The sequence below is a fragment of the Apiospora marii genome, assembly GCF_038362585.1.
Source record: "Apiospora marii strain CBS 49790 chromosome Unknown utg000001l_segment0_segment0, whole genome shotgun sequence".
NCBI classification, from domain to species: Eukaryota; Fungi; Ascomycota; class Sordariomycetes; order Amphisphaeriales; family Apiosporaceae; genus Apiospora; species Apiospora marii.
The window spans coordinates 1,218,324-1,238,578 of record NW_027117372.1 but is presented as its reverse complement, the minus strand read 5'-3'; the positions used below and the strand labels follow the sequence as shown (position 1 = coordinate 1,238,578).

Below are 20,255 nucleotides of genomic sequence, written 5' to 3'. Positions count from 1 at the left end.
GACTGGTTTTGATTAGCCAGAGGGTACCAAGACCGGCTAATTAATTACGACCTGGGTTAGTGTCAAGTCGCCGTTCACAGCATCGACCATGATGATATACGAGATACTTGTCCGCCAACCCCTCACTTATCTCAGCGCGGTGATAGTTATGTGTCAATTCTCAAGTATGTGCTCTCTCTCTGCATGATCGGACTAGTAGGTGATTCGTATGGCGCGCATCTATGGCGCGCACAGACAATCGTAAGATAAAAGTCATCATCGACCTCACCCGTCGACGCCACAGACGAATACGGACTGACACTTGTGATATGATGCACGGCTCTGGTGTCAATCACTGCGCGGGTTGCTCGTCCAGCGAGAGCCTGCTCCCGGGCGCCCCGTCCCCCAATCGGAACGCGCGCTCGACAGGAAATGAGCTGATGATACATTATGACACTCTCGCGCGAGCGCGGGATAGAGGTGGTTAGTCCCCGAGGAACAGCCACGGCCGCTTCGACCTGGTCCGCCCGTAGTTGTCGTCGCCGGTTGCGACTATTGGGACGGGAATGCTGCCCAGGAAGACAGACATGTCGGATGGGGGCGCCCTATTCGCTGGGACACTCCCCACCCCTGGCTGGGCTGCAGGGATCACCACCCCACACTCCCAATTACGGCAACTCAGCTTGGGCTTGCCCGTCTTTTTCTCGCTGGTCAAGCGTCCCCTAGAAAACGTGAAGCCCCTAGTGGTCAGCGGGCTGCCCAGTATTACCCAGAAGAGAAAACGAGACGAGCACCTACCATGCGCTTTCCGACAGGTTGGCGGACCCTACGTAGCCCCAAGCGGCCGGCCCTCCGTTCGGATCTTGCCTGCGAACCAGCATCATCTTGCTATGGAGCAGGAGACCGTTGCGGACATTCTTGTAATCGTAGACGAGGTTTCGTGGGAAAGTATCGGAATCCCACCATTTGGTCTGCGCGCAGATGGTCCCGGCCGACTAGTTTCGAGAGAGGTCAGTTGGTACGATGGCCATGCTTAATAAAACGAGAAGCGGCCGGCATGCTGCCTTGGCGTACCTTTGGCCCTCCGCGACTCTGCGCGACAGTATCGTGGGAGGGAAAGTAGATCCGCAAGTGATCTTCAATGGTCGAGGAGGCCTCGTGCTTGGCATCGGCCTTTTTGGCCTTGGCCTTTGAGGTTCTCTCGCGGAGCACCTTCTGGCCGTCGTCGCCCTGTGCAGCATAGTACAAGGCGCACAGCAATTCCTGGTTGACTGACCCGAGCGACGAAATGACAAGGTCAATGTCGATCAGGCTCGGTGTGTTGAGGCCCAACGCAGACACTGCCCTGCCCAGCCCACAATATCCTGACACCCCCGGGGTTAACACGAATGCCTCCCAAAGTCGTTGGGAAAGGGAATGAAGTCCTATTGACTTTCACCATATTTAAGCTTACCTGTTCGTTTCCAACTGTCATCCACGTGGGTGCTTCCGCTGCCCATGCACGTTAGCGGGAAAGTAAAACTGGGAAACGGTTGCGAGGTCCTTACATCGTGTGTACGAAGGCGTAACGGTTTGTCTCTGTGAAATCATACTTTGTTAGACTTGTGACTAAACCTTTGTCCAAACCCTGAGCCGTGAGAAAGTAACAAAGCTCTTCTCCAAACATGGTAAGTTTGTTAGTTGCGGCCGCCTCGGGTGTCTGAACTTTGGGAAGATCAATTATGAAAACAATCTACATGCCAGTCAGCGATGCTGCGGCATATGCAGGGGGGGTGGGTGATGGGTGTTCTCGCACATTCTCCATAGTCCCCGTCTCACCCCAGTCGTAAGGCACGAAATTGCCACTCGGGACGACGATGCGCAGGTAATTAGGGAATCGCAGCAGTTGCAATTTGGAGTGCATGGAGCCCATGGGAAGCATTGGCGGGAAACAGAACCGGACATTCTCGTTGGGGGCGTTTGCCTCGATCTCCATCCGCTGCAACCATAGTGAGTACCTGTAGACGCCCGACGACAATTGTAGCAGAACATACCTGTTGCACGCTGGACGCGTAGGCGATGCACATGAGCTTTGTCCTGGAGACATTGATTTTGGAGAGCATCCATTCATCGTCCCACTGGCTGTAACCTTGTGATCAGCGACGGCAGCGACGGCGGCGGCATGCGTAGGGGGACGGGGGCTGACGGTGCACCATGAAAAAGGTGTGGACACGACCGTCAGGTCTAGACCACAGCATGGACTTTTCATCCTGGTCCATTGGGGGTGACTTACAAGGAGCTGATGATGGCTAGCTGTAGCTGGTCCTTTTGGAGTATTTCGTCGATCTTGATATCGTCCCCCGTCCTTGGGAAGTCGGCTGCCCAAGTTTTCTTGACAACGCCCTTGGGCCAGCGCAAACCGCCAGTGGGAGGGGGCATAGGCCTGGACGGAGGGTCTTGACTCGTTGACAGCGGGACCCCTGTCAAGGGTGCACGGAATGCACCCTCTCCCAGCCGGCCTGCGCCAGTGATGTGCTGAAGCTGCTTCCCCGGAGATGCAGAGACCGTTTTTAGCCGACGATTGCGATCTTGAGTGTCCTGCTCTGAATCGGGCACCTTTCGTTTGCCAAGTCTCGCCAACCGTTCCTCCTCCATCTTCTTTCGATCAAGACCCAAGGCAGCAAGGCCGCCCTGGGCGGGCTGTGTTGGCTGCTGGGCTGCAGGTGAGGAGGGTTTCATATGCTGGTTGGGACCCTGCTTCTCGTCTGGCAGTGGCAGTCGGTGAGATGAGCGGTAGACGGGAGGTTTCTCCAAGTCGTCCTCGTCTTCCTCGTCCGAACTAAGCTGTATTGGGCCATCCGATGCTGAATTGCTGCCCTGTCCAGCAACAGCCCCATCTTGGAGGGAGAGGGCGATGGCATAGCGAAGAGCGGCCTCCTCATCCTCAAACTCCCCGTTGCCATCCATCGGAACGTCCCCGTTGGCAACCAATTCGGTTTGGGCAAATCACATCAGAATCCAGCGCAACAGCAGCAGCGGCAGTAGGTTCCAGCAGTAGCAGCGAGAATGAAATGGGATTGGATGTTTCTTTGGTGTGGTCCCTGCTTGGACAGGCAGACGCGCGATGTATGCCAAGTCCAAGAAGGTAAGGTTGTTTGTTTGTCGCTGGCACGTGATCCGAGCTCCCTGCCAGTGCCAGCTGCATAAAATCCCCAATTCCAAATGGATTTCCAGGACAACGGGCAATCAATCAAATCAATCAAATCAGTTTGATCTGATAACGGAGCAAGTGAAATTGAACTTCAATTGGAATGCCGTACCTGCATGTACCCAGGTACCCAGAAGGCCAAGCCCAATGCGGGACAACACGTCTGCACCGCCGCCCATCCGCACTTCGTTGTTGGGCAATTGATTGATATTGATCGTCGAGGCGTCAATGTACCTACCTACGTAACCTAACCCCTACGACCCCTACCTCCAGTACATCCTAAACACCGACGTCCACAACTACAAGTCCGCGGGCGACAGAGGACAGCCCCTCCCTCAGCTAAAGCCCGAAAAACGGTGGTATTTCGGTGGATATGGATTGGAGGATGGCCTGTGGTACCGTGCTTCGACCTCTCTGTCTCTCTTTGTCTCCGCCCAGCGCGCCGAGCCTCTGGGCGTTACATAGAGATGCATTGGACGTGCGATCGGAAGAACCCGCGCATGCCTAGAATAGCCGAGTCGATGCGATGAGTGCCCAGCCTTTGCTTGTACGGTCTTGGGTCCATGCCAATATCAAGGTCATGTCAGTGTCGGTCTGCCTTACTTGAGCTAGTCCTGGTCACCCTCAACCACGGCTTGGCCTAGGCTGGATAGTGTGCGTGTGTGTGTGTGCATATAGTGTGTGTCGCATCGCGCTGAAAGGATCGATCTGTCGGCCGGATTTGTTATCCCTCCTCTCCCCGCCTCCGCGGGGCCCATTACCGGAGCCGTGGGATTGGCGTGAGCAAGTTTCCAAGCTCACGGGTTTCCTCTACCTCGGGATGTCGCGCCAAAACCTGGCCCCGATGCCACCATCGCAGCAGACCTGGTCGCTGTCCGGCTCTTGCAGTCGGGTCGATCCCAAGTCCGGGGTGGCATGCCTTGCTATCCCCGCGCAGGGGTAGCAGTAGCGACGACGACGACAAGACCAACGATCCCTGACCCACGAGCCTTTCTCGGGGTTCCTTTCCCATCAACAACAACACACCATCCCATCGGCAGCTAAGGAAAAGAGACTCGTCCATTGTCGGAAATCAGACGACCAACCAATATATTGTACCAACCCGGGAAATTGCCCCGAAACTGACTCTTGACGAGGTGCGAGGGACCATAGGGTATCAGCCGCGCCTGACTCTGTTGCCGAGGTAGACCAAGACCCCATGGAGAAGTCGGAACAGTCCCATCTCTTCGCCTCTAAAACAAGGCCGTTACAGACGTCGGTGAGGATCCATCTTCAACGTTCACCCCTGCAAGGAACAACCTGCTGGATCAACCCGAACAAAAGAAGGAAGGAAACGGTAAGTCACCAATATCGATTAAGTAGGGGAACCACATGGCATTCTTTAGACTGCTTGCTGTGATTGTAGAAGCTGCTAGTGATGTTCATATGTCAATGCAACTCGATGCCGCCGCGGATTTTTACCTACTCAACAAGGATCCTGTATCTTTATCGAGGCTGCTTTGGGTGAAGGGACGTTTCCCACTCAGGGAACACCCTGAGCCTCGAAGTGCTTCTACCTCTACACACTTACATTTGCTCTTGATCCCAATGACCTGTCTCGCCTTTCTATACGTATCGAGGCTTTACTTGTGTGATATCGATCTCCATCTTGGTAAGGGTGATGTATTATGTCATCGCAGTAGCCACAAAAGCGAGTTACCAGCCAACTCTTTCCATAGACGACAGCTGTTAATTGGTTATCAAAGTTACGCACACCATGACACGAATGGAATAAGCAAATGAGAATTGTTTGTTCAAATTTGAATTGAGTTATCGAATACCTCTCTGGTAATTCGAAAGTGGCTACCAGACTTAGGTGCCTCTAGATGAAGTAGCCAGCCATGAACCTGCCATGTTGCCAGCTATGATATATCATCCTCCGTCCATTGCCAATGCAGGACTTTACCAAAACTCCTCATCCGTAATTCCAAAATGGGTATCATGTAAAAACACCAAAACACCAGCCCGATGACGCCGCATCAGCTCCCGTGTCTTTTGACACTTGCAGAACTCCATGACCAACGTTGGGTCATCCTTGCCCCAATAGAACTCGACAAATTATGTCTCCTCTCCTCACGAACGGGCCCTGGACCCCACGAATTGCTTTCTCGCTTTACTTTCGTGATCTGAGGTTGTAACGCTGCTGCTGCTGCTGCTCCTGCTGTTTGATGACAACAGCGGCAGCTGATCGCAGTGGCGATGGTGGTGGCGTCGCCTCACGCTTGATGTTGTTGAGCGCAGCAGACTCCTCCTCCTTCTCGCAAAGCCACGCCCGGACGGCCGCGTCATAGTCTGAAGACGCGTCGTCCCTCTCGGCACGAGCAATGAACTGCTCCATGGGGTAGGCCTGGCCCGGCAGGACCTCTTGGTCAATGTAGTTGTGGCCCTTTTTCAAGGTGTGATTGACGTAGGAAGCACCAGGAATAAAAGGACGGTCGTCAATATCCACCATGATCACGTCCGGTTCCACGTTGTTGTTGTTGACGCCTTGGTCTTCGATGCCCACGATGAGACGAGGCAAGTGCTCTTCGAAGTTGTAGCCCGTAGTGACGTAGGCGTCTAGCGAGGCCCAGCGTGCCGCGCGGCGGCACTGGATACGCATATTGCGATCCCGGTAGCCGCGGCCGTCCTGGTCGGGCACGGGGCGTGTGAAGCTGTCGAGGTAGCCGTCAAGATAATCAGACTGCCACTCCTCCGTACAACCCGCCAGGACGAGCTCTCGGGCCAGGGGTTCATCGAGCCAGTTGACCATGACCAGGGCTCGGAGACGAGCACGAGAGTCAGCGTAGAGATAGGGACGCTCGCGGCGGCCACGATGGATGCTGCGTGTAGTGGCTTGGAGGAGAGCCGGCAGCGTGGGCACGTAGGTCTCGGGGATGAACCGCTTTATCGATGCTTCATAATCGATGAGAGTTTCCGGCTCGGCCTTTTGCCAGAGCTGGAAGGTGTCCTTGAGCTGGATGAAGGAATCGTGCTGGATCTTGAGGCCGTAGGCCTCCTCGGTCCAGAGACGCAGGTACTTGCACCAGTTGCCCCCACGGAAGACGGTGCGCTTGAGGAGAACGCAGGCATCACGTCGGAGAGGCTCGGTGTTGTTGCGTTGAGATCTGTTGTCCACCACCTCGGTCCAGGTGTTGGTGGCAGAGAGGACGATCTTGAGCTTGTCCATGGTGGAGGCCCGGACCAACAGGTCGACGGTGGTGGGATCTTCCCATTTGACATTCATGGCAAAGTTGGCTGCTTCGCCCACCATGATGAAGGGGTGCTTGAGCTTGAAGAGGTGGGCCGCCACGGCGGAGAGACTTCGCAGCGAAGACTTGACTGGGCCCCAGCATTCTTCCTTGTTAGGGGTGAGGTCACCCTTGTTGTAGATAGTCTGAGACATCGACATGGTGAAAGTATGTGGTAAGAGTTCAAAGAACTGGGTGTTGTGTTGTTTCCTTAATGTCTAGTTTGACAGAAAGGTGAATGTGTGATGTCGAGGGTGAGACTGATTGTCTACCACTCTTGGATGTATAGTACGACTCTTGGAGATCTCAAGTTGAAGTGCTTGAGGAAGAGTGATTGTCTGCTTTTGGAAAAGCTTGTGAATAAACAACAACTGTGTGTTGAGTATCAAGAAGGAAGTATATGTGTGTTGGCTGTTGGGTTTGGAAGAAGCAGGAGATCAATGGGAAAATAAATAGGGAAGAAGGACTGCAAGAATCAGGCCCGGATGGGCGACTATTTATATGTGAGAGTCAGATAGAGTTTGGTCCTTTCTCCGGGCCTCTGGCAGTTATAGTTCTATAAGAACAATCACCTGGTGCGCAATATACTTCGGGCCTAACATGCATTGTCAAGAAGCATTGTTCTTCATGATATGAGAAGACTCATTTTGCAGACAGTAAAGTCTGGGTAGTGCTCTAAGTTTTCCCTCAAATAATCTAGTTTTTCATGAGGGAATGAGTCAAATTATCGTATCCCCCCTTTTCGAATTGGTGAGCCAGTCATAATCAGAATTAGGCAGATCAGAATGCAGGCAGGTGCTTGAGGCAGCAATCTGGTGTATATCTTGTTATTGTATTTCTCGGGTCAAGTGGGGACGAGTGACTGCGGGCCTGTGAAGACCTGTTCGTAACCGTTGACTCCAGAAAGTGTATTCAGTATAAAGTGATAGAATGACAATTGCTCAACTTTAACTGTGCAACTTGAAAGCAATACGGACAGGAGCTCTTTTCACATTTCAACCCGAGAATCAAGCCAGGACCGATATTCGACAAGGATTCTCGAGAATATTTAAAGTTTCTCGATCCCCCAACTTGTGTAGGGCGAGAAAGAAAGAAACAATATTTCAGGAGGGCCATTTCTTGCACCCGTGTAGAAAAACACCAAATGTTGGCCCGCATCGCGCCATCCCAAATCCCAAAACTCCAAAGCTAAGACCAAAACCCCACGCCTGTAGCAGCTGCCTCGAACCGAGATCTTGTGTTGCACATATGGGCGTTTTAAGCCCTTCAAGGCATGTCGAAAACGCTCTCACCCAGCATGTAGATAACCAAGAAAAGCGAAGCGCAGAAAGTAGAGGCGTGATAAACCAGTCTAACTCCACTGCTTCAGAGCGTTCCGTTGGGCGGCTATTGTCCCATTTGTTAGCAACCATAAGCATGGACATGTACCCTGACGACTTACATTTCATACACTGCTCAATGCTTGCCTTTACCTCATCCTTTTGTTTCTTCTCGTCCAGTTTAGGGTCAAATGAGAAGGTCGAAGAAGAATCCCGGGCGACGGCTGCAGTGTTGCCAGAGCGTTGTGAGAAAGCCTTGGGGATGATATGGCTGAGCGAAGAAGGCATGATGAGGTCTTTTGAAAGCAGTATTTTCCAATATTATCTTGTGTATGTATTGGGTAGATGAAGATTTGGCCAATGTTGTTTGATATAAGCCTGGGAGCGAGAGATGGTGGTAGGGTGTTGTTTGAGTTCGTGATACTGGCTTGTATACCAACGGAGCCAGCCTCTCTCCATATATATACCCCCGAGCATGGGCTTACACTCGACCTTTTGTTGGGGTAATGAGGTCAGTCATATCAGCACCCTTGACGCATATGCTGTTGACGTGCGCAGCCTGACCGGTTTGGAATAGGAAATTGTGAACCGCCTGGTAAGCAAGGCATCGATAAGCCAGGCCTCACAAGCCATTGGATAGATGCATTCGGTATATGTCATGCCGATGCGAACCATTCCGCCAGCTGGATACGCAATATCCATACGCGGCGTACTACAAAGAGTTTAGGCATACGCGGCGAGCCGCACAGGGTCTAGGCATCCCCAGATTGTGGGTCGCGAGAATGACAACCCCAATGCTGCTTACTCGCGCTTGACCGAATCGAGGCGTATTCCGAACTCCGAGACTTGGTCAGCTGGCCAATTAGGGCATTGCAGCTTCGGCATGAAATACGGCGTTCTTTCTTCAGCGTCTCGGGTTTTGACCATGCTTACGCCTCTTCTGTCCATCGCCTCATGAACCGGTATGAAAGATACCCCTCTTCTATTTCGGAATCTCCAAGAAATATTCGGATGCCGTCTTCATTTTGTGAAGCGTCCGGCCCACAGTCCAAGCAAGTATCCCGAAAGCGCGTCCCGCAGAGGATACAACTCAGAAGACCGAGTATGCCGAATATGAACCATGAGCCCGGCGGGCAGGTGATTCAGCTGCAACAGACCAGCCAGTCTCATATTGGCAAATACCGTCGGAATCGCAAATTGCAATCTTGCGAGCCATGTCGCAAATCCAAACTGGCGTGCGACCACAATGTCCCCTGCGGTCGGTGCATCAGGAGGCGATGTGTGGATAAATGCTTTTACCACCCGAACCCTCTTACACGCGTAAGTGGCTGTATTCCGAAGCAAATGATGATGGATCGACGAAATGATTAAACCAAGCTCTGCGTCCAGCCAGTGCTTGTGCATTGACTAATGAAAGGCTTTAACAAGCTGACACGATACAGAACCGGCAAACCATATCACACACAATCCCAACGCCATCCGATTCACCAACATCTTCTGTCGGAAGCTCCCATAGGCTTGTGCAGTCGGTAGAGCCGCCACAGAGTCCAAAGACAGGCGAACCCGTGCGATTTGTGGATAGAGATGCGCCAGCAGTTCACCGTGCTTCGTCAGCACCGCCATTACACCACGGTCATGACCAGGAGTTTGTCCACAACGAGAAGCACAGCTTCCTTGGTTCAACTTCTGTGACCTCCATGTTGACAGAGGACTTGGAGAAGTTGGGAGTGCCTTCGGTAGATTTGCAAGCCTTCTCCGCCCAGAGCGTGGCCATCTCTTATGACCGCATCACCAAAGGGTGCGAGGTCCTTGCTTTCCTTAAGAACAACTCGATGGTCAACCAGTTTGTCGACTGCTTCTACGGTACCTGGGAAGGCGATGTTGCTTTCTGCATAGAGCCGATCATGAAGATGTGGCTCATGGATCTCTGGCGCTTCCATGGAACCGTCTTGAAGAGCCAGAACCCTGACAAGATTCGGCAACTCTGCGAGCTTATCGTAAGTAAACATGTCCCCTATCTGCTTGCATAGAAGCACATTGGAGGTATCCGTCGGCGAGTTATTGGTACTTCATGGATCCGGGTCGGGGTATGTGTAGATGGCTCGGATGGTAACCAGGCTAACCAGTTCATCGTACTGCAGTGGCACAATACCCAGACTCCATTGTTATACAATGGCAAGACGTTGCCAAAACAATGGATAATGATGTCCACAGGAGCAAACCTCCGATGGGACGTCGTCGGTCTGATTGCTTGCTATGTGGCGTCTGCAGCTGCGGCGGGAGATTGTTCAAAACGGCTCCTGGAAGAATACCAGACCACCCGAGAAGCGGTCATGAGTTCGATGGTCGACATTGCAGCCACGTGTCTCACATTCTGTCGTGAATGCGAGATTCTTGACGACACATTCCTCTGGCTTGCGGCGGAATACTACGCCCTCATCAGCTACGTCAGGGGCGATGTTAGCTCTGCAGTATACCGTGCGGGGGCGGAGCTGGCCAGTACGTTCCTAGCAATGGGGCTGCACCAAGATATTCGAGCCAACGCGAGAGTTCCACCGTTCCTTGCCCAACTCCGAAAGCAAGTGCGGATGGTCACTTACAGCTCGGAGATTTCGGTATCGGCGTTCCTCGGCCGGCCACCACGCCTATCGTACCGCTACATCAACCTTGATACAGCATACGACTTTTCCAGCGACGAAACCCTCGTAGAAGAAAGCGAATTTGCGACCAATGTGTCGAAACTACTTGAGGGTGGCTACAACCCCGATGGCCGCAATCGTGCCACCACCTTCTGGAAGGTTTGGATACCCTTTGCGATCTTACGAGAGCAGATCCTGGAGCTGGCGCTCGGGAACCTGCCTGCCGACGAGGTGCTCAGGCGGGCAGATGAGATCCAGCAGAAGACCAAAGAGCAATGGGCCAAAGTGCCGGCCACATATGCGAAATGCAGAGAAGGGGAGTTGCTTGTGGGCGCAAAGAAGACCGGAGTGACTTTGTATGGCCACATGCTTCGACAGAGCACTCGGGCCAACGAGTTTCTCCTGCAGCGGGTCCGTTTCCAGAAGGCCGGAGCTAGCGCCGAAGGGCTCATCAAGGTTGCGCAGCAGATGTTCAAGGACATCATACGCATCAGCGAAGATCCCGAGCTGACGAAGATATCGTCGATCAACACCAATTACATGGTGGCTATTCATGGATTGCGTTGCGCTGCCGTTCTGGCCGTCGAGCTGCTCAGACAGGAACAGCTGCCAGTGTACCCCAAAGAGCCATTGTTACCGCGAAGCCAAACCATCCAGGACCTTTCCGTGTTCGTGTCCCGGCTGGACCTGATTCTCAAAGTCGAGCTTCTGCAGGGAACGTTGCCCGTTTGCGAACAAGGCCGGAAGGTGCTGACACGAATTTTGGACAAGATCCTCAGCCCGCCGACTGCGGTAGATCGGCCATGTCAATCATGTCACACGGGCGGCCACCAACACGCGCATCAACCGTCGGAGTCGGATCATTTCCAGGTTGGACTGGTGCCAAACGATGGGGGCGATTACTTGGGCCACACGTCGTTCACGATGATGGATGATTTCAGCTTTGGCATTGATGCGCCGTACCTGGGACCAGACCACGACTTCAGGCAGTGGCTAGAGAACATGGATTGGACGCAGACGCTATGAAGTCCCTCCGAAGCATTGAGGCGTGACTTGGCGTGGCTTAGGCCGTTTCCAGGTGGCTGATGGAGAATGTGGCGCTCTGGGCAGACGTCATTGGGTCTTAGAAGCTTCTCTTGGTCAATAGCTGCCAAGGTCCAAGGTTGGCAGCGCGCTTGAGAGACAGCGCAGCATATTGCAACGTCATATACATAACACAGCGGTTTCGCTTCTTAAACTAGGGAACAGTCTGTTGCAAAGACTCTAGATTTACCTCTCCTCTTCTGTATTCCATTCCTCCAACACACACACAACCCTGACTCTGAAGCAAAAGACAATTCTACAGACCACACATTCCTCTTTGTAAGTCAATGCCATCGTCAACACATTGGTTTCGGTATCCTGATTGCTGACTACCTACCCATCGAACAGCCAGAAACCAGTATCCTACTTCTCCAAACAATATGCCGTTCTTCTGGTCCAAAGGCATCGGTGGCCGTCACTTCGGCACGAGCGTCCATGCCGACCGACATGGCGTGCACCGCGGACCCTGGCGATTCGGCTTCGGCAAATTCAACTGCTTCAAGGCGCGCTAAATCTGCCGACCCTATGCTACGACATCAACAGAGTGGTGGTTTGGATGGAAATTCGCATATTAGTCGATGACTCGATGCCGATATTGTGAGCTTCAGGTCTCCAAATTTGGCGTCGAGGATAGCAGAACCCGATTGCGATGACCCCGGTCACGAACTGGTTTGGCTTGGGGCTACAACTGGAGTTGGTGGGGAGTTTTGATTGATGCGACGACGACGGCCACGAGAACTTGTTCGGGTTTTGCTTTTTGATACCATACATGCACAGCGAAGTTTTGAGCTTTCCCATAATATAAGCTGATTGGCAATCTATTTGGAATGCTTCCCGTTTTGTTATTAATATTATTGGTTGTCTGCCTACTGATCGCATTACAAGACGCACTGGCCTACAGGGGCTCACTCACTAACACGTTAGTGGCCAACTGCCCGGCAATCTTAGTAAAACCGCCAAAGCATTGAATTCTAGGCAACCGTTCACTGAAGGATCAATCACAACTTCAGACTGCGAGCCTATTGGATCACACGCATTGGTGGCATGATCCTGGTGTAAGTGGTAGGACTTTGCACATTTGCATTTACGTGTCCAAAAGACGGGTCTTCACATTTCCCAGTGCTGTCGGCACTTGCCTCAGATCTGCCTGCTGAACATGTCTTCCCAAAGATAGTCCCTCACAATATCACCATTCGATTAACTTGGGAGTTATCTACCCGAACAGACCCCGAAAGGTAATTGAAAGACCATTCAGCATGGCAATACCTTTGGTTCTACTCACCGTCATGGCTCTTCAGGCCGCTGGCAGCACTCCCGACTGCCCGGCCGATGGGATCCTCAAAGTCAGCGTCCCGGGCTGGGATACTCTGGCCACCATGGCCGCCGTGCACGACCATCTCATCACCTGCTGCGACACCATTGAGCATCTGGATCTTCGCGTCTACTTAGACGGCTGTTCCGTGTGGCCCGACCGCTGGAACTTTCCTTTCGCTCTTACCGGTGGCAACAGCAGTATTAGCAGCGAAGAGCAAGAACGAGGAGACTCATTTTCGCCCTCATACTACTACCCCACTCTCAAGTCTCTGAAACTCGAGGGCTATAGGTTCAACCAAAACGAGTGGGCCGACCTTCAGCCCAAGGATAAGGACTACATCTGGTGGGTTCAGAGCGGTAGGTTTCGCCGATGGTTAAAGCTATGGTGGTCGATATCCCGGGAACGACGGCACCTGACCAACCTGGAGCTGTGGCTCGAGGCCATGGACTGGGGCGCCCTGGAGCACCTCGAGTTCGGCGAGGGGGTCTCAACCTATTTCGTCGACGTGGGCGCCCGTCATCTAACGAGTCGTCTCAAGGATCTTGCCGTTGGGGCCGGGGGCCGTGGGTCTCGCGATCCTGCGGCCAGATTGTTCACGACGGCGCTGCCGCGGGAAGTGCGGCTCGAGCGGCTGGCGTGGGCCGACCCCCGCTGGGACCCCGCCGCCCTGGGCCCCATCCTGGACCGCCACGGCGCGTCGCTGCGCCGCCTCGAGCTGTGGTCGCACGAGCCGTGGTATCCCGGCGAGGCGGAAGCGGAAGCGGCGCTGAATGCGTCGCAGGTGCAGCGCATTGCCGAGGGCGCCCCGAGTCTGGAGCACCTGTCGCTCAAAGTCTACCGGAGTGGCGACGACGATAATTGGCCATGGGAGGTCTTCGAGGCGGTCGCGTCGGTACCACGGCTGGCTTCAGCCGATGTCTGGCTCGACCTCGCGGCTGATTGTATGCGTGGTGTCCCCGCGTACGGTCCCGGCGGCTTATTATGGCCTGAGCGGAAGAGGTGTAAGGCCGGAGAAGAGTACCGGCGGCCGTTCCTGAACCTGACATCAGCATCGGACATCTTCCGCTTCATGCGGGAGAAGAAAGCAGGCCCGGTCGTGTTGGAGCGTGCAACCTTCTGGGTCGGCGACTGGGAGCGGCCATGGGATGGGCCGATTTACGACGGGAGTTGGATCGAGGGCAGAAACGCAAGAGTCGACTGCAGTATTCTTCGTTCAGACGGGTCGCGCGCGGAAACCATGGAGGAGGACCTGTGCAAGTTCATTGATAATCCTGTGGATGCCTGGGCTTTCGACGAAGACGAGCTCGAAGACGGACTGCCGCAAATTATCGCGACATCGACGGACGAGGACCAGGAGCAGATGGCACTATGAGACACGGACGGGGCGCAAAAGATCCAAAGTGAACATAGTTGTGGTTGCCCCCCTTGATGTGTCAAGAGGAGGGTCAAGAGACAGATAGTTCCGCCTTTACCGCCTTACAGAACTGCTTGTGCACCAGCAATACGATGTTCTCGACTGTGGCTTTGGCACAATTCCCGTGTTCAAATCATGGTTACGCCCACCAAGCTGCTACACGTTGACTTTTTGTGGTCGAGTTTATCCACCTCCGTGACTCCGCCCAGGGGTAAAAATAGCCCCCCCAGCACGGTTAGCCCCGAAGCGCCCGGCATCTATTTACCGAACTGTCACTGTTACCCCCGACCGACCCCTGATGGCGGAGTGGCGTTGGTAATTGAAGGGGCCATATTGGCTCGTGTCCCAAAAGTTCTGGAACACCGATAGATCCTAGGGCCGGGAGTCCAATTCTTCTTTAGCTTTATCTACAGACCCTCTTTACTGCCTCTTCTTCCGCCTTTTACGAGCTTCTACTTGCAGCAACCCACTCGCATGAAGTCGCAATTGTCAATTCACCCCCGGTCGCAGCGCACCGATACGAGAATTTCTGACCCACCCCCTGCTAGTATTGCTTTTCCGAATTGCTCCTGAAATTGCTTTCTAGTCCAATTCGAGATGGATGCCCGCGATCTCAGATCTTACTATAAGAGCTAGAGGGACTGCCGTTAAGATGTTGGGAATGAAATCAATACCCAACCATCTACTTGCGCATCTTAGATCGCAAACAGTCGCTCTTTTAAGCTGTATTTGAGCCAATCGTTTCTAAACCGGGTTTCTGCAACCAATCACCCCGGAACTACAGTCGCTACAACAGAGAAAACCGCCAACATGAGGTCGAACACAATCACATCCTATGCCATTGCCGGGGCCCAGCTCGTCAGTGCCGGTTGGGTCTGGCCGTCCAAGTACGACTATGTCGAAGATCTGTACAGTCTGCAAGCTGGTTTCATCAGACATGGCTTCATCGATAGTGAGTAGCGATGCCTGAACCCGACGCGACAACAATCTTCAGTTGCACATGCTAACAGCCGACACCTAGACGTAAGTCCTTGCTCCTTCAATGGAAGACAACCGGGCGAGCAGGATGCGGCCGCATGGGTACGCACCGCGTACCATGACGCTGCGACGCACGATAAGGAGGCCGGAACCGGCGGCCTTGACGCCTCGATCCTGTACGAGACGGACCGAGCGGAAAACCCGGGCGACGCCTTCAACGTCACGTTCGGTTTCTTCTCGGCGCACTACAACGGCGACATATCCGTGTCGGACCTGATCGCGCTGGGCCTCGTGACGGCGACGGCCAGCTGCGGGGGCCCCAAGGTCCCCCTGCGCGTCGGGCGCATCGACGCGACCGAGGCCGGGCAGCCGGGCGTGCCGGAGCCGCAGCAGGACCTCGACACGCACAAGGCCATCTTCGCCAAGGCGGGCTTCGGCACCGAGGACATGATCGCCATGGTGGCGTGCGGGCACACGCTCGGCGGCGTGCACCACGAGGACTTCCCCGACATGAACGAGAACGGCAACAAGGGCGAGACGTCGCGCTTCGAGGGCAACGACAACGACCACGCCTACATGTTCGACAACGCCGTCGCGACGCAGTACCTCGACGGCTCGAGCGAGAACCCCCTGGTCGCCGGCCACAACGACACCACCAACTCGGACAAGCGCATCTTCGGCGCCGACGGCAACAAGACGATGAAGGCCCTCAGCGACCCCGAAAAGTTCAAGACCATGTGCGCCGACATCTTCGCCCGCATGATCGACAGCGTCCCCGCCGGCGTCGAGCTGACGGAGCCCATCGAGTCGGCTGACATTAAGCCCTACATCACCACGCTCGCCCTCAACAGCAACGGCACCCTCGACTTCACCGGCCGCGTCCGCGTGCGCGTGACCGAGGGGACCGACCGCGACCCCGAGGACCTCGCCGTGCGCCTCGCCTACACGAGCCGCGACGGCGCCCAGAACGGCACTATCGAGGCCAAGGCCGAGACCCTCCGGGGCGGCAGGTCGTCGGGCCTCTTCAACGAGTCCTTCAAGTGGTTCACCTTTGAGACGCAGCTCGACGCCAGCACCGGCATCCGCGGCTTCACCATCGAGCTGACCAAGCCCTCCACGGGCGCCGCCACCGTCTTCGACAACGAGGGTACCGGCCTGTACCCCGTGCAGGACGCCATCCTGTACCAGCAGAAGCAGTCGTGCATGGACACCAACGGCGACCCCTTCCCCTTCACCGTTGCGGCCGCCGTGCACAAGGACCAGACCGAAGCCGCCGCGGCCATGGAGCTCGCCTTCAAGTCGCCGCGCCCGGGCACCCCCATGCCCAAGCTCGAGAAGAAGACGTTCGCGCTCGAGCGCACCGACAAGAAGTCGCCCAGCGATGAGTACGTCCTCTACGAGCTGCAGATGCCGCTCGCCACCTCCAGCTGGAGCACCACCATGGACCTCGTCCTGGGCGAGGGCGAGGGCGAGAAGCGGGTCAAGCACCTGTCCACCAACGAGCTGGCGGGTGTTTCTTGCCAGGCTTTGTAGACAGTTGATATACAGAGAGAAAGGGAGGAGAGAGATATTGGTTAGACATACATACCCCCGTCATTAGTGAAATGGCTTAGACGAATAATGAGTGTTTAATAACTGTGCTAAATAACTACCATGAGCTTGGTGACATGTGCAGCTTCTCCTTCAGTAGCGGTCAGCCAATATGGCACGAGTAGACTCTTAGGACACATTCTTGGCGTAGGCGGGAACCAAGCCACCGGATAGTATGACCATGTGCGATAACGTGTTGGAAAGTCGGTGGCGGCTTGGCTGCTAAAAGCGATAGCCGCCGCCACCAGCGTCTTTCGCACCAGCGATGTTGTATTGCAAAGCAGCGAAGCAACTCGTTGCGGCGAATCCCGGTCTATAGGCATGCAGCCATCGTGTAAAACCAGCACACGTAAGGAAGAGCGTCGGGGGCTGACATTTTCTGTCCAGGTGGACAAGTCTTTTGTCTCTGCAAGACCCACTGGCATTAAACCAAAGTCAACAAGGTAGGGGGGAAGGAACAAATGTTTTGAGCTGTCATGGAACATTACACATACCAAGTCTCAGCCTTACACGTAATGTAGTCTTTGGCGAGAACTCGGGTCATTTTTAATCAGCAGAGCCCCGTGCTGGGTTAGAGACCAAACTTGTATAAATTTGCACGAAGCCTCCCAGGAGCTCCAATCTGCGTTGACGAAGTAAAATTCAAGTCCTTTCAGCTTCATACCATCCTTCAATCATACAATCTATATCAAACTCCATCTGCAACACCGCCAATATCACACATTACCCTTATCCGACGCAGCCTCTGAACATATAAAACACTTACCCACGCACACACAAACACGCACACAAACAACACTTGTCTGTCGAACCTCTTTTATCCACAATGAGCTGCTTGGATTGGGTCTTGGAGCCCTTCAAATGCTTGTTAGAATGCTTCGACTGCATGATTAACTGGATAAGCTGCTGCTATTAGCCCGTCCGATGATTCATGGGGAACGTGGCCCAAGTTAGGCTGCTCAGATCCTGGAAGTGGGATCAGCAACGGGAAACGGGTTCCAGGGAAAGAAGAGACAGTGGACAGGACTCAACTGATCGCATGCATTTGGACATGGTTTCAAGGGTGCGGGTTTCGAGATGGAATTATATATAGATGCTTGAACTCCGCCAGTCAGTAGCTGCTTAACGTTTATCTTCTTTTTTCTTTTTCTTTTCGATTTATATTAAGGTTTCTTAGTAAAAATAAAAGACTGATAAAGGTTAAATTACTTTAAAAATAAAATTCTTTTATTATTAAATTATTAATTTTTCGAGATGCGTTAATTTTAAGTCCGACCCGCCGATGTAGCTTAGCAGCTCCAGTTACCTGCATTGCTATACCTGGCACCTCTCTCCTCTAATAAGTAAGCTCGGCCCCCGGTCAGCGCCACACCCCCCTCAACGCCCCCCCCCCCTTTTAAAAATAAACCCTTTTACTTTAAAGCTTTATAATAAAATAAATAAAATAGATATAATTATTAGATAAGATATATTTAAAAATATATTATTTAAATAGAGTAATAAATAAATTTAAATTATAAAATAATAAAATTTAATATAACTTTTTAAAAAATTAATAAATTTATATTAATAATATAAAATATATAATTTAAAATAAAATAAAATAAATATAATATATGTAAATTTAATTTTTTATTATTTAATTTTATATTTTAATTATTTAAAACTTTATAAAGAAAGGATTTAAAAATTTAAAAAATCGTTTACTATTTTTTTTATTTTTATCTTTAAATATAATATTTATTTTTAAATTATTATTTTATTTTATTTTATATAAAATTAAAAAAATCCCTTTTTAAAATAATTTATATATAATATAATATTTTAAATAATAAATTTAAAAATAAATAAAAAGTATTTAATATATATTAACTTTATTATTTTATTTTAATTTTATTATAATTAATATAGTTTTAAAATAAATAAAATTTTAACTTTTTAAATTATTAAGCTTTTTTTTTATTTAATATATATAAAACGCGATTTTATTAAAATTTTAATTAAATATAAAAGTAAATTTAAATTAATAATTATTTTCTTTAAAAATAAAAGATTTTAATTTTATTTATTAAAAATATAAAGAAAAAAATTAATTAATTTATTTTAAAGTTTTTAAATTTTATTTTTAAATTTTAATAAAAATATCTATTTAAATATAATATTATATTATATAAAAACTATAAAAGTTAATTTCTATCTATTTTAATTAATTTAATATAAATTATTAAATAATAAAAAATAAATATTTTATATATTAAAATAAAAATAAATATAAAAAATTTATTTTATTTAATTTATTATAATTATTAATAATAATATTATATAAAGTTTATAATATTTAAAATTAAAAAGTAATTAATATTTTATTTATTTAATTATAAAATTTTAAAGAAAAGATTTTTTTTAAATAAACGTTATTTTAAAAAAGAAAATAAATAAAATATTAAATCTTTTTTTATATTTTATTTTATATTTTATTTCTTTTATATATTAATTTATAATCTTATTTTTAAAATAAGTTTTAAAGTTATAATATAAATTTAATATTTTATTTAAAATTAATATATATTAAATAATTTTATTATATTTAATAATATAATAAATTCTATTTAATTTAAAAAACTTTATTTTTTAAATATAACTTAATTAAATAAAATAACGTTAAAATCCCTATTAAACATATTTTATAGTTTATGAATATCTATTTTATTTAATTTATTTCATTATTTTAAAATATAAGGGTTTCGTAGTGAGAGGGGGGGGGGCGTTGAGGGGGGAGGGGCGTTGACCGGGTGCCGAGCTTAGCATTCGTCCAACAAGACCAAGTCCAACCTTGGTTTCTTTTCCTTTTAGACTCCACCACTATCGATGATTGAATTTGATACGCCGATGACAGGAGTATTCATCATATTGCACTGCTCGGAATCTTTCAAGAGCCTGCCAATCATGCGGCAGCCTTTTCAGAATCCTAGGTTTGTGACTAGCTTCCAGCCACCTGCAGGCAGAAGGCAAACCAGACATTACGACCTCGCCCTCGTCTCCAGTTGTAGCACCATCTGTCAGTTGAGGGTATGCTCATTATGGCCTTCGCAACCAAACTGTATGCAGTGATAACGAGGAGCTGTCTAAAGCGGTCCCGCCCGTTGGAATTTGGTCCATCTGGGAGAGCTTCCCATGACAACGATGCATATATAGTGGTTGTACAATTTTTGCCTGGACTATCTATTTCTTTTTCTGTTTCTGTACACTCACCAATGATTCGAGCCTCTATTGTTTGTTGTATTACATACTCAAGAGCGTCCCGCACCCTCTCACCCAGGGTCCTCGCCTGTATTCGCCCGTCTGCCCCTTTCGAGACCGTCTTGACGAGCCCGGCGGCTCTGGGAAGCCCTAGAACGTGAGGTATGGTATTGCGCATGGAACACCTATTGACAAAAGTCCCGTAGCCAGTTTCAGCCTATTCGAGCGCCGGCCACTTTGCG

At 50.6% G+C, this 20,255-nt stretch overlaps 7 protein-coding genes across 7 annotated transcripts; 4 read left to right on the top strand and 3 right to left on the bottom strand.

The window, feature by feature from the left end:
* Nucleotides 1-463: 463 nt before the first annotated feature.
* Nucleotides 464-2,925, bottom strand: PG985_000420 (tyrosyl-DNA phosphodiesterase domain-containing protein; the record flags this gene model as incomplete). The annotated part of the gene is made up of 7 exons (XM_066820189.1): nt 464-701; nt 778-974; nt 1,054-1,324; nt 1,527-1,711; nt 1,775-1,957; nt 2,013-2,100; nt 2,252-2,925. The coding sequence occupies 7 exons, from the start codon at nt 2,923-2,925 to the stop codon at nt 464-466; spliced, it is 1,836 nt and encodes a 611-aa protein (XP_066691068.1).
* Nucleotides 2,926-5,318: 2,393 nt separating this feature from the next.
* On the bottom strand, nt 5,319-6,596 carry PG985_000419 (uncharacterized protein; the record flags this gene model as incomplete). The annotated part of the gene is made up of 1 exon (XM_066820188.1): nt 5,319-6,596. The coding sequence occupies one exon, from the start codon at nt 6,594-6,596 to the stop codon at nt 5,319-5,321; it is 1,278 nt and encodes a 425-aa protein (XP_066691067.1).
* Nucleotides 6,597-7,786: 1,190 nt separating this feature from the next.
* On the bottom strand, nt 7,787-8,042 carry PG985_000418 (uncharacterized protein; the record flags this gene model as incomplete). The annotated part of the gene is made up of 2 exons (XM_066820187.1): nt 7,787-7,821; nt 7,877-8,042. The coding sequence occupies 2 exons, from the start codon at nt 8,040-8,042 to the stop codon at nt 7,787-7,789; spliced, it is 201 nt and encodes a 66-aa protein (XP_066691066.1).
* Nucleotides 8,043-8,867: 825 nt separating this feature from the next.
* On the top strand, nt 8,868-11,419 carry PG985_000417 (uncharacterized protein; the record flags this gene model as incomplete). The annotated part of the gene is made up of 3 exons (XM_066820186.1): nt 8,868-9,074; nt 9,197-9,751; nt 9,896-11,419. The coding sequence occupies 3 exons, from the start codon at nt 8,868-8,870 to the stop codon at nt 11,417-11,419; spliced, it is 2,286 nt and encodes a 761-aa protein (XP_066691065.1).
* A 437-nt stretch (nt 11,420-11,856) lies between these two features.
* PG985_000416 (uncharacterized protein) lies at nt 11,857-11,988 on the top strand (the record flags this gene model as incomplete). Its single annotated transcript, XM_066820185.1, has 1 exon — nt 11,857-11,988. One exon carries the CDS (start codon nt 11,857-11,859, stop codon nt 11,986-11,988), a length of 132 nt encoding a protein of 43 aa, XP_066691064.1.
* A 774-nt stretch (nt 11,989-12,762) lies between these two features.
* Nucleotides 12,763-14,163, top strand: PG985_000415 (uncharacterized protein; the record flags this gene model as incomplete). Its single annotated transcript, XM_066820184.1, has 1 exon — nt 12,763-14,163. The coding sequence occupies one exon, from the start codon at nt 12,763-12,765 to the stop codon at nt 14,161-14,163; it is 1,401 nt and encodes a 466-aa protein (XP_066691063.1).
* An 852-nt stretch (nt 14,164-15,015) lies between these two features.
* PG985_000414 (WSC domain-containing protein) lies at nt 15,016-16,716 on the top strand (the record flags this gene model as incomplete). Its single annotated transcript, XM_066820183.1, has 2 exons — nt 15,016-15,157; nt 15,227-16,716. The coding sequence occupies 2 exons, from the start codon at nt 15,016-15,018 to the stop codon at nt 16,714-16,716; spliced, it is 1,632 nt and encodes a 543-aa protein (XP_066691062.1).
* Between the last annotated feature and the right edge of the window lie 3,539 nt (nt 16,717-20,255).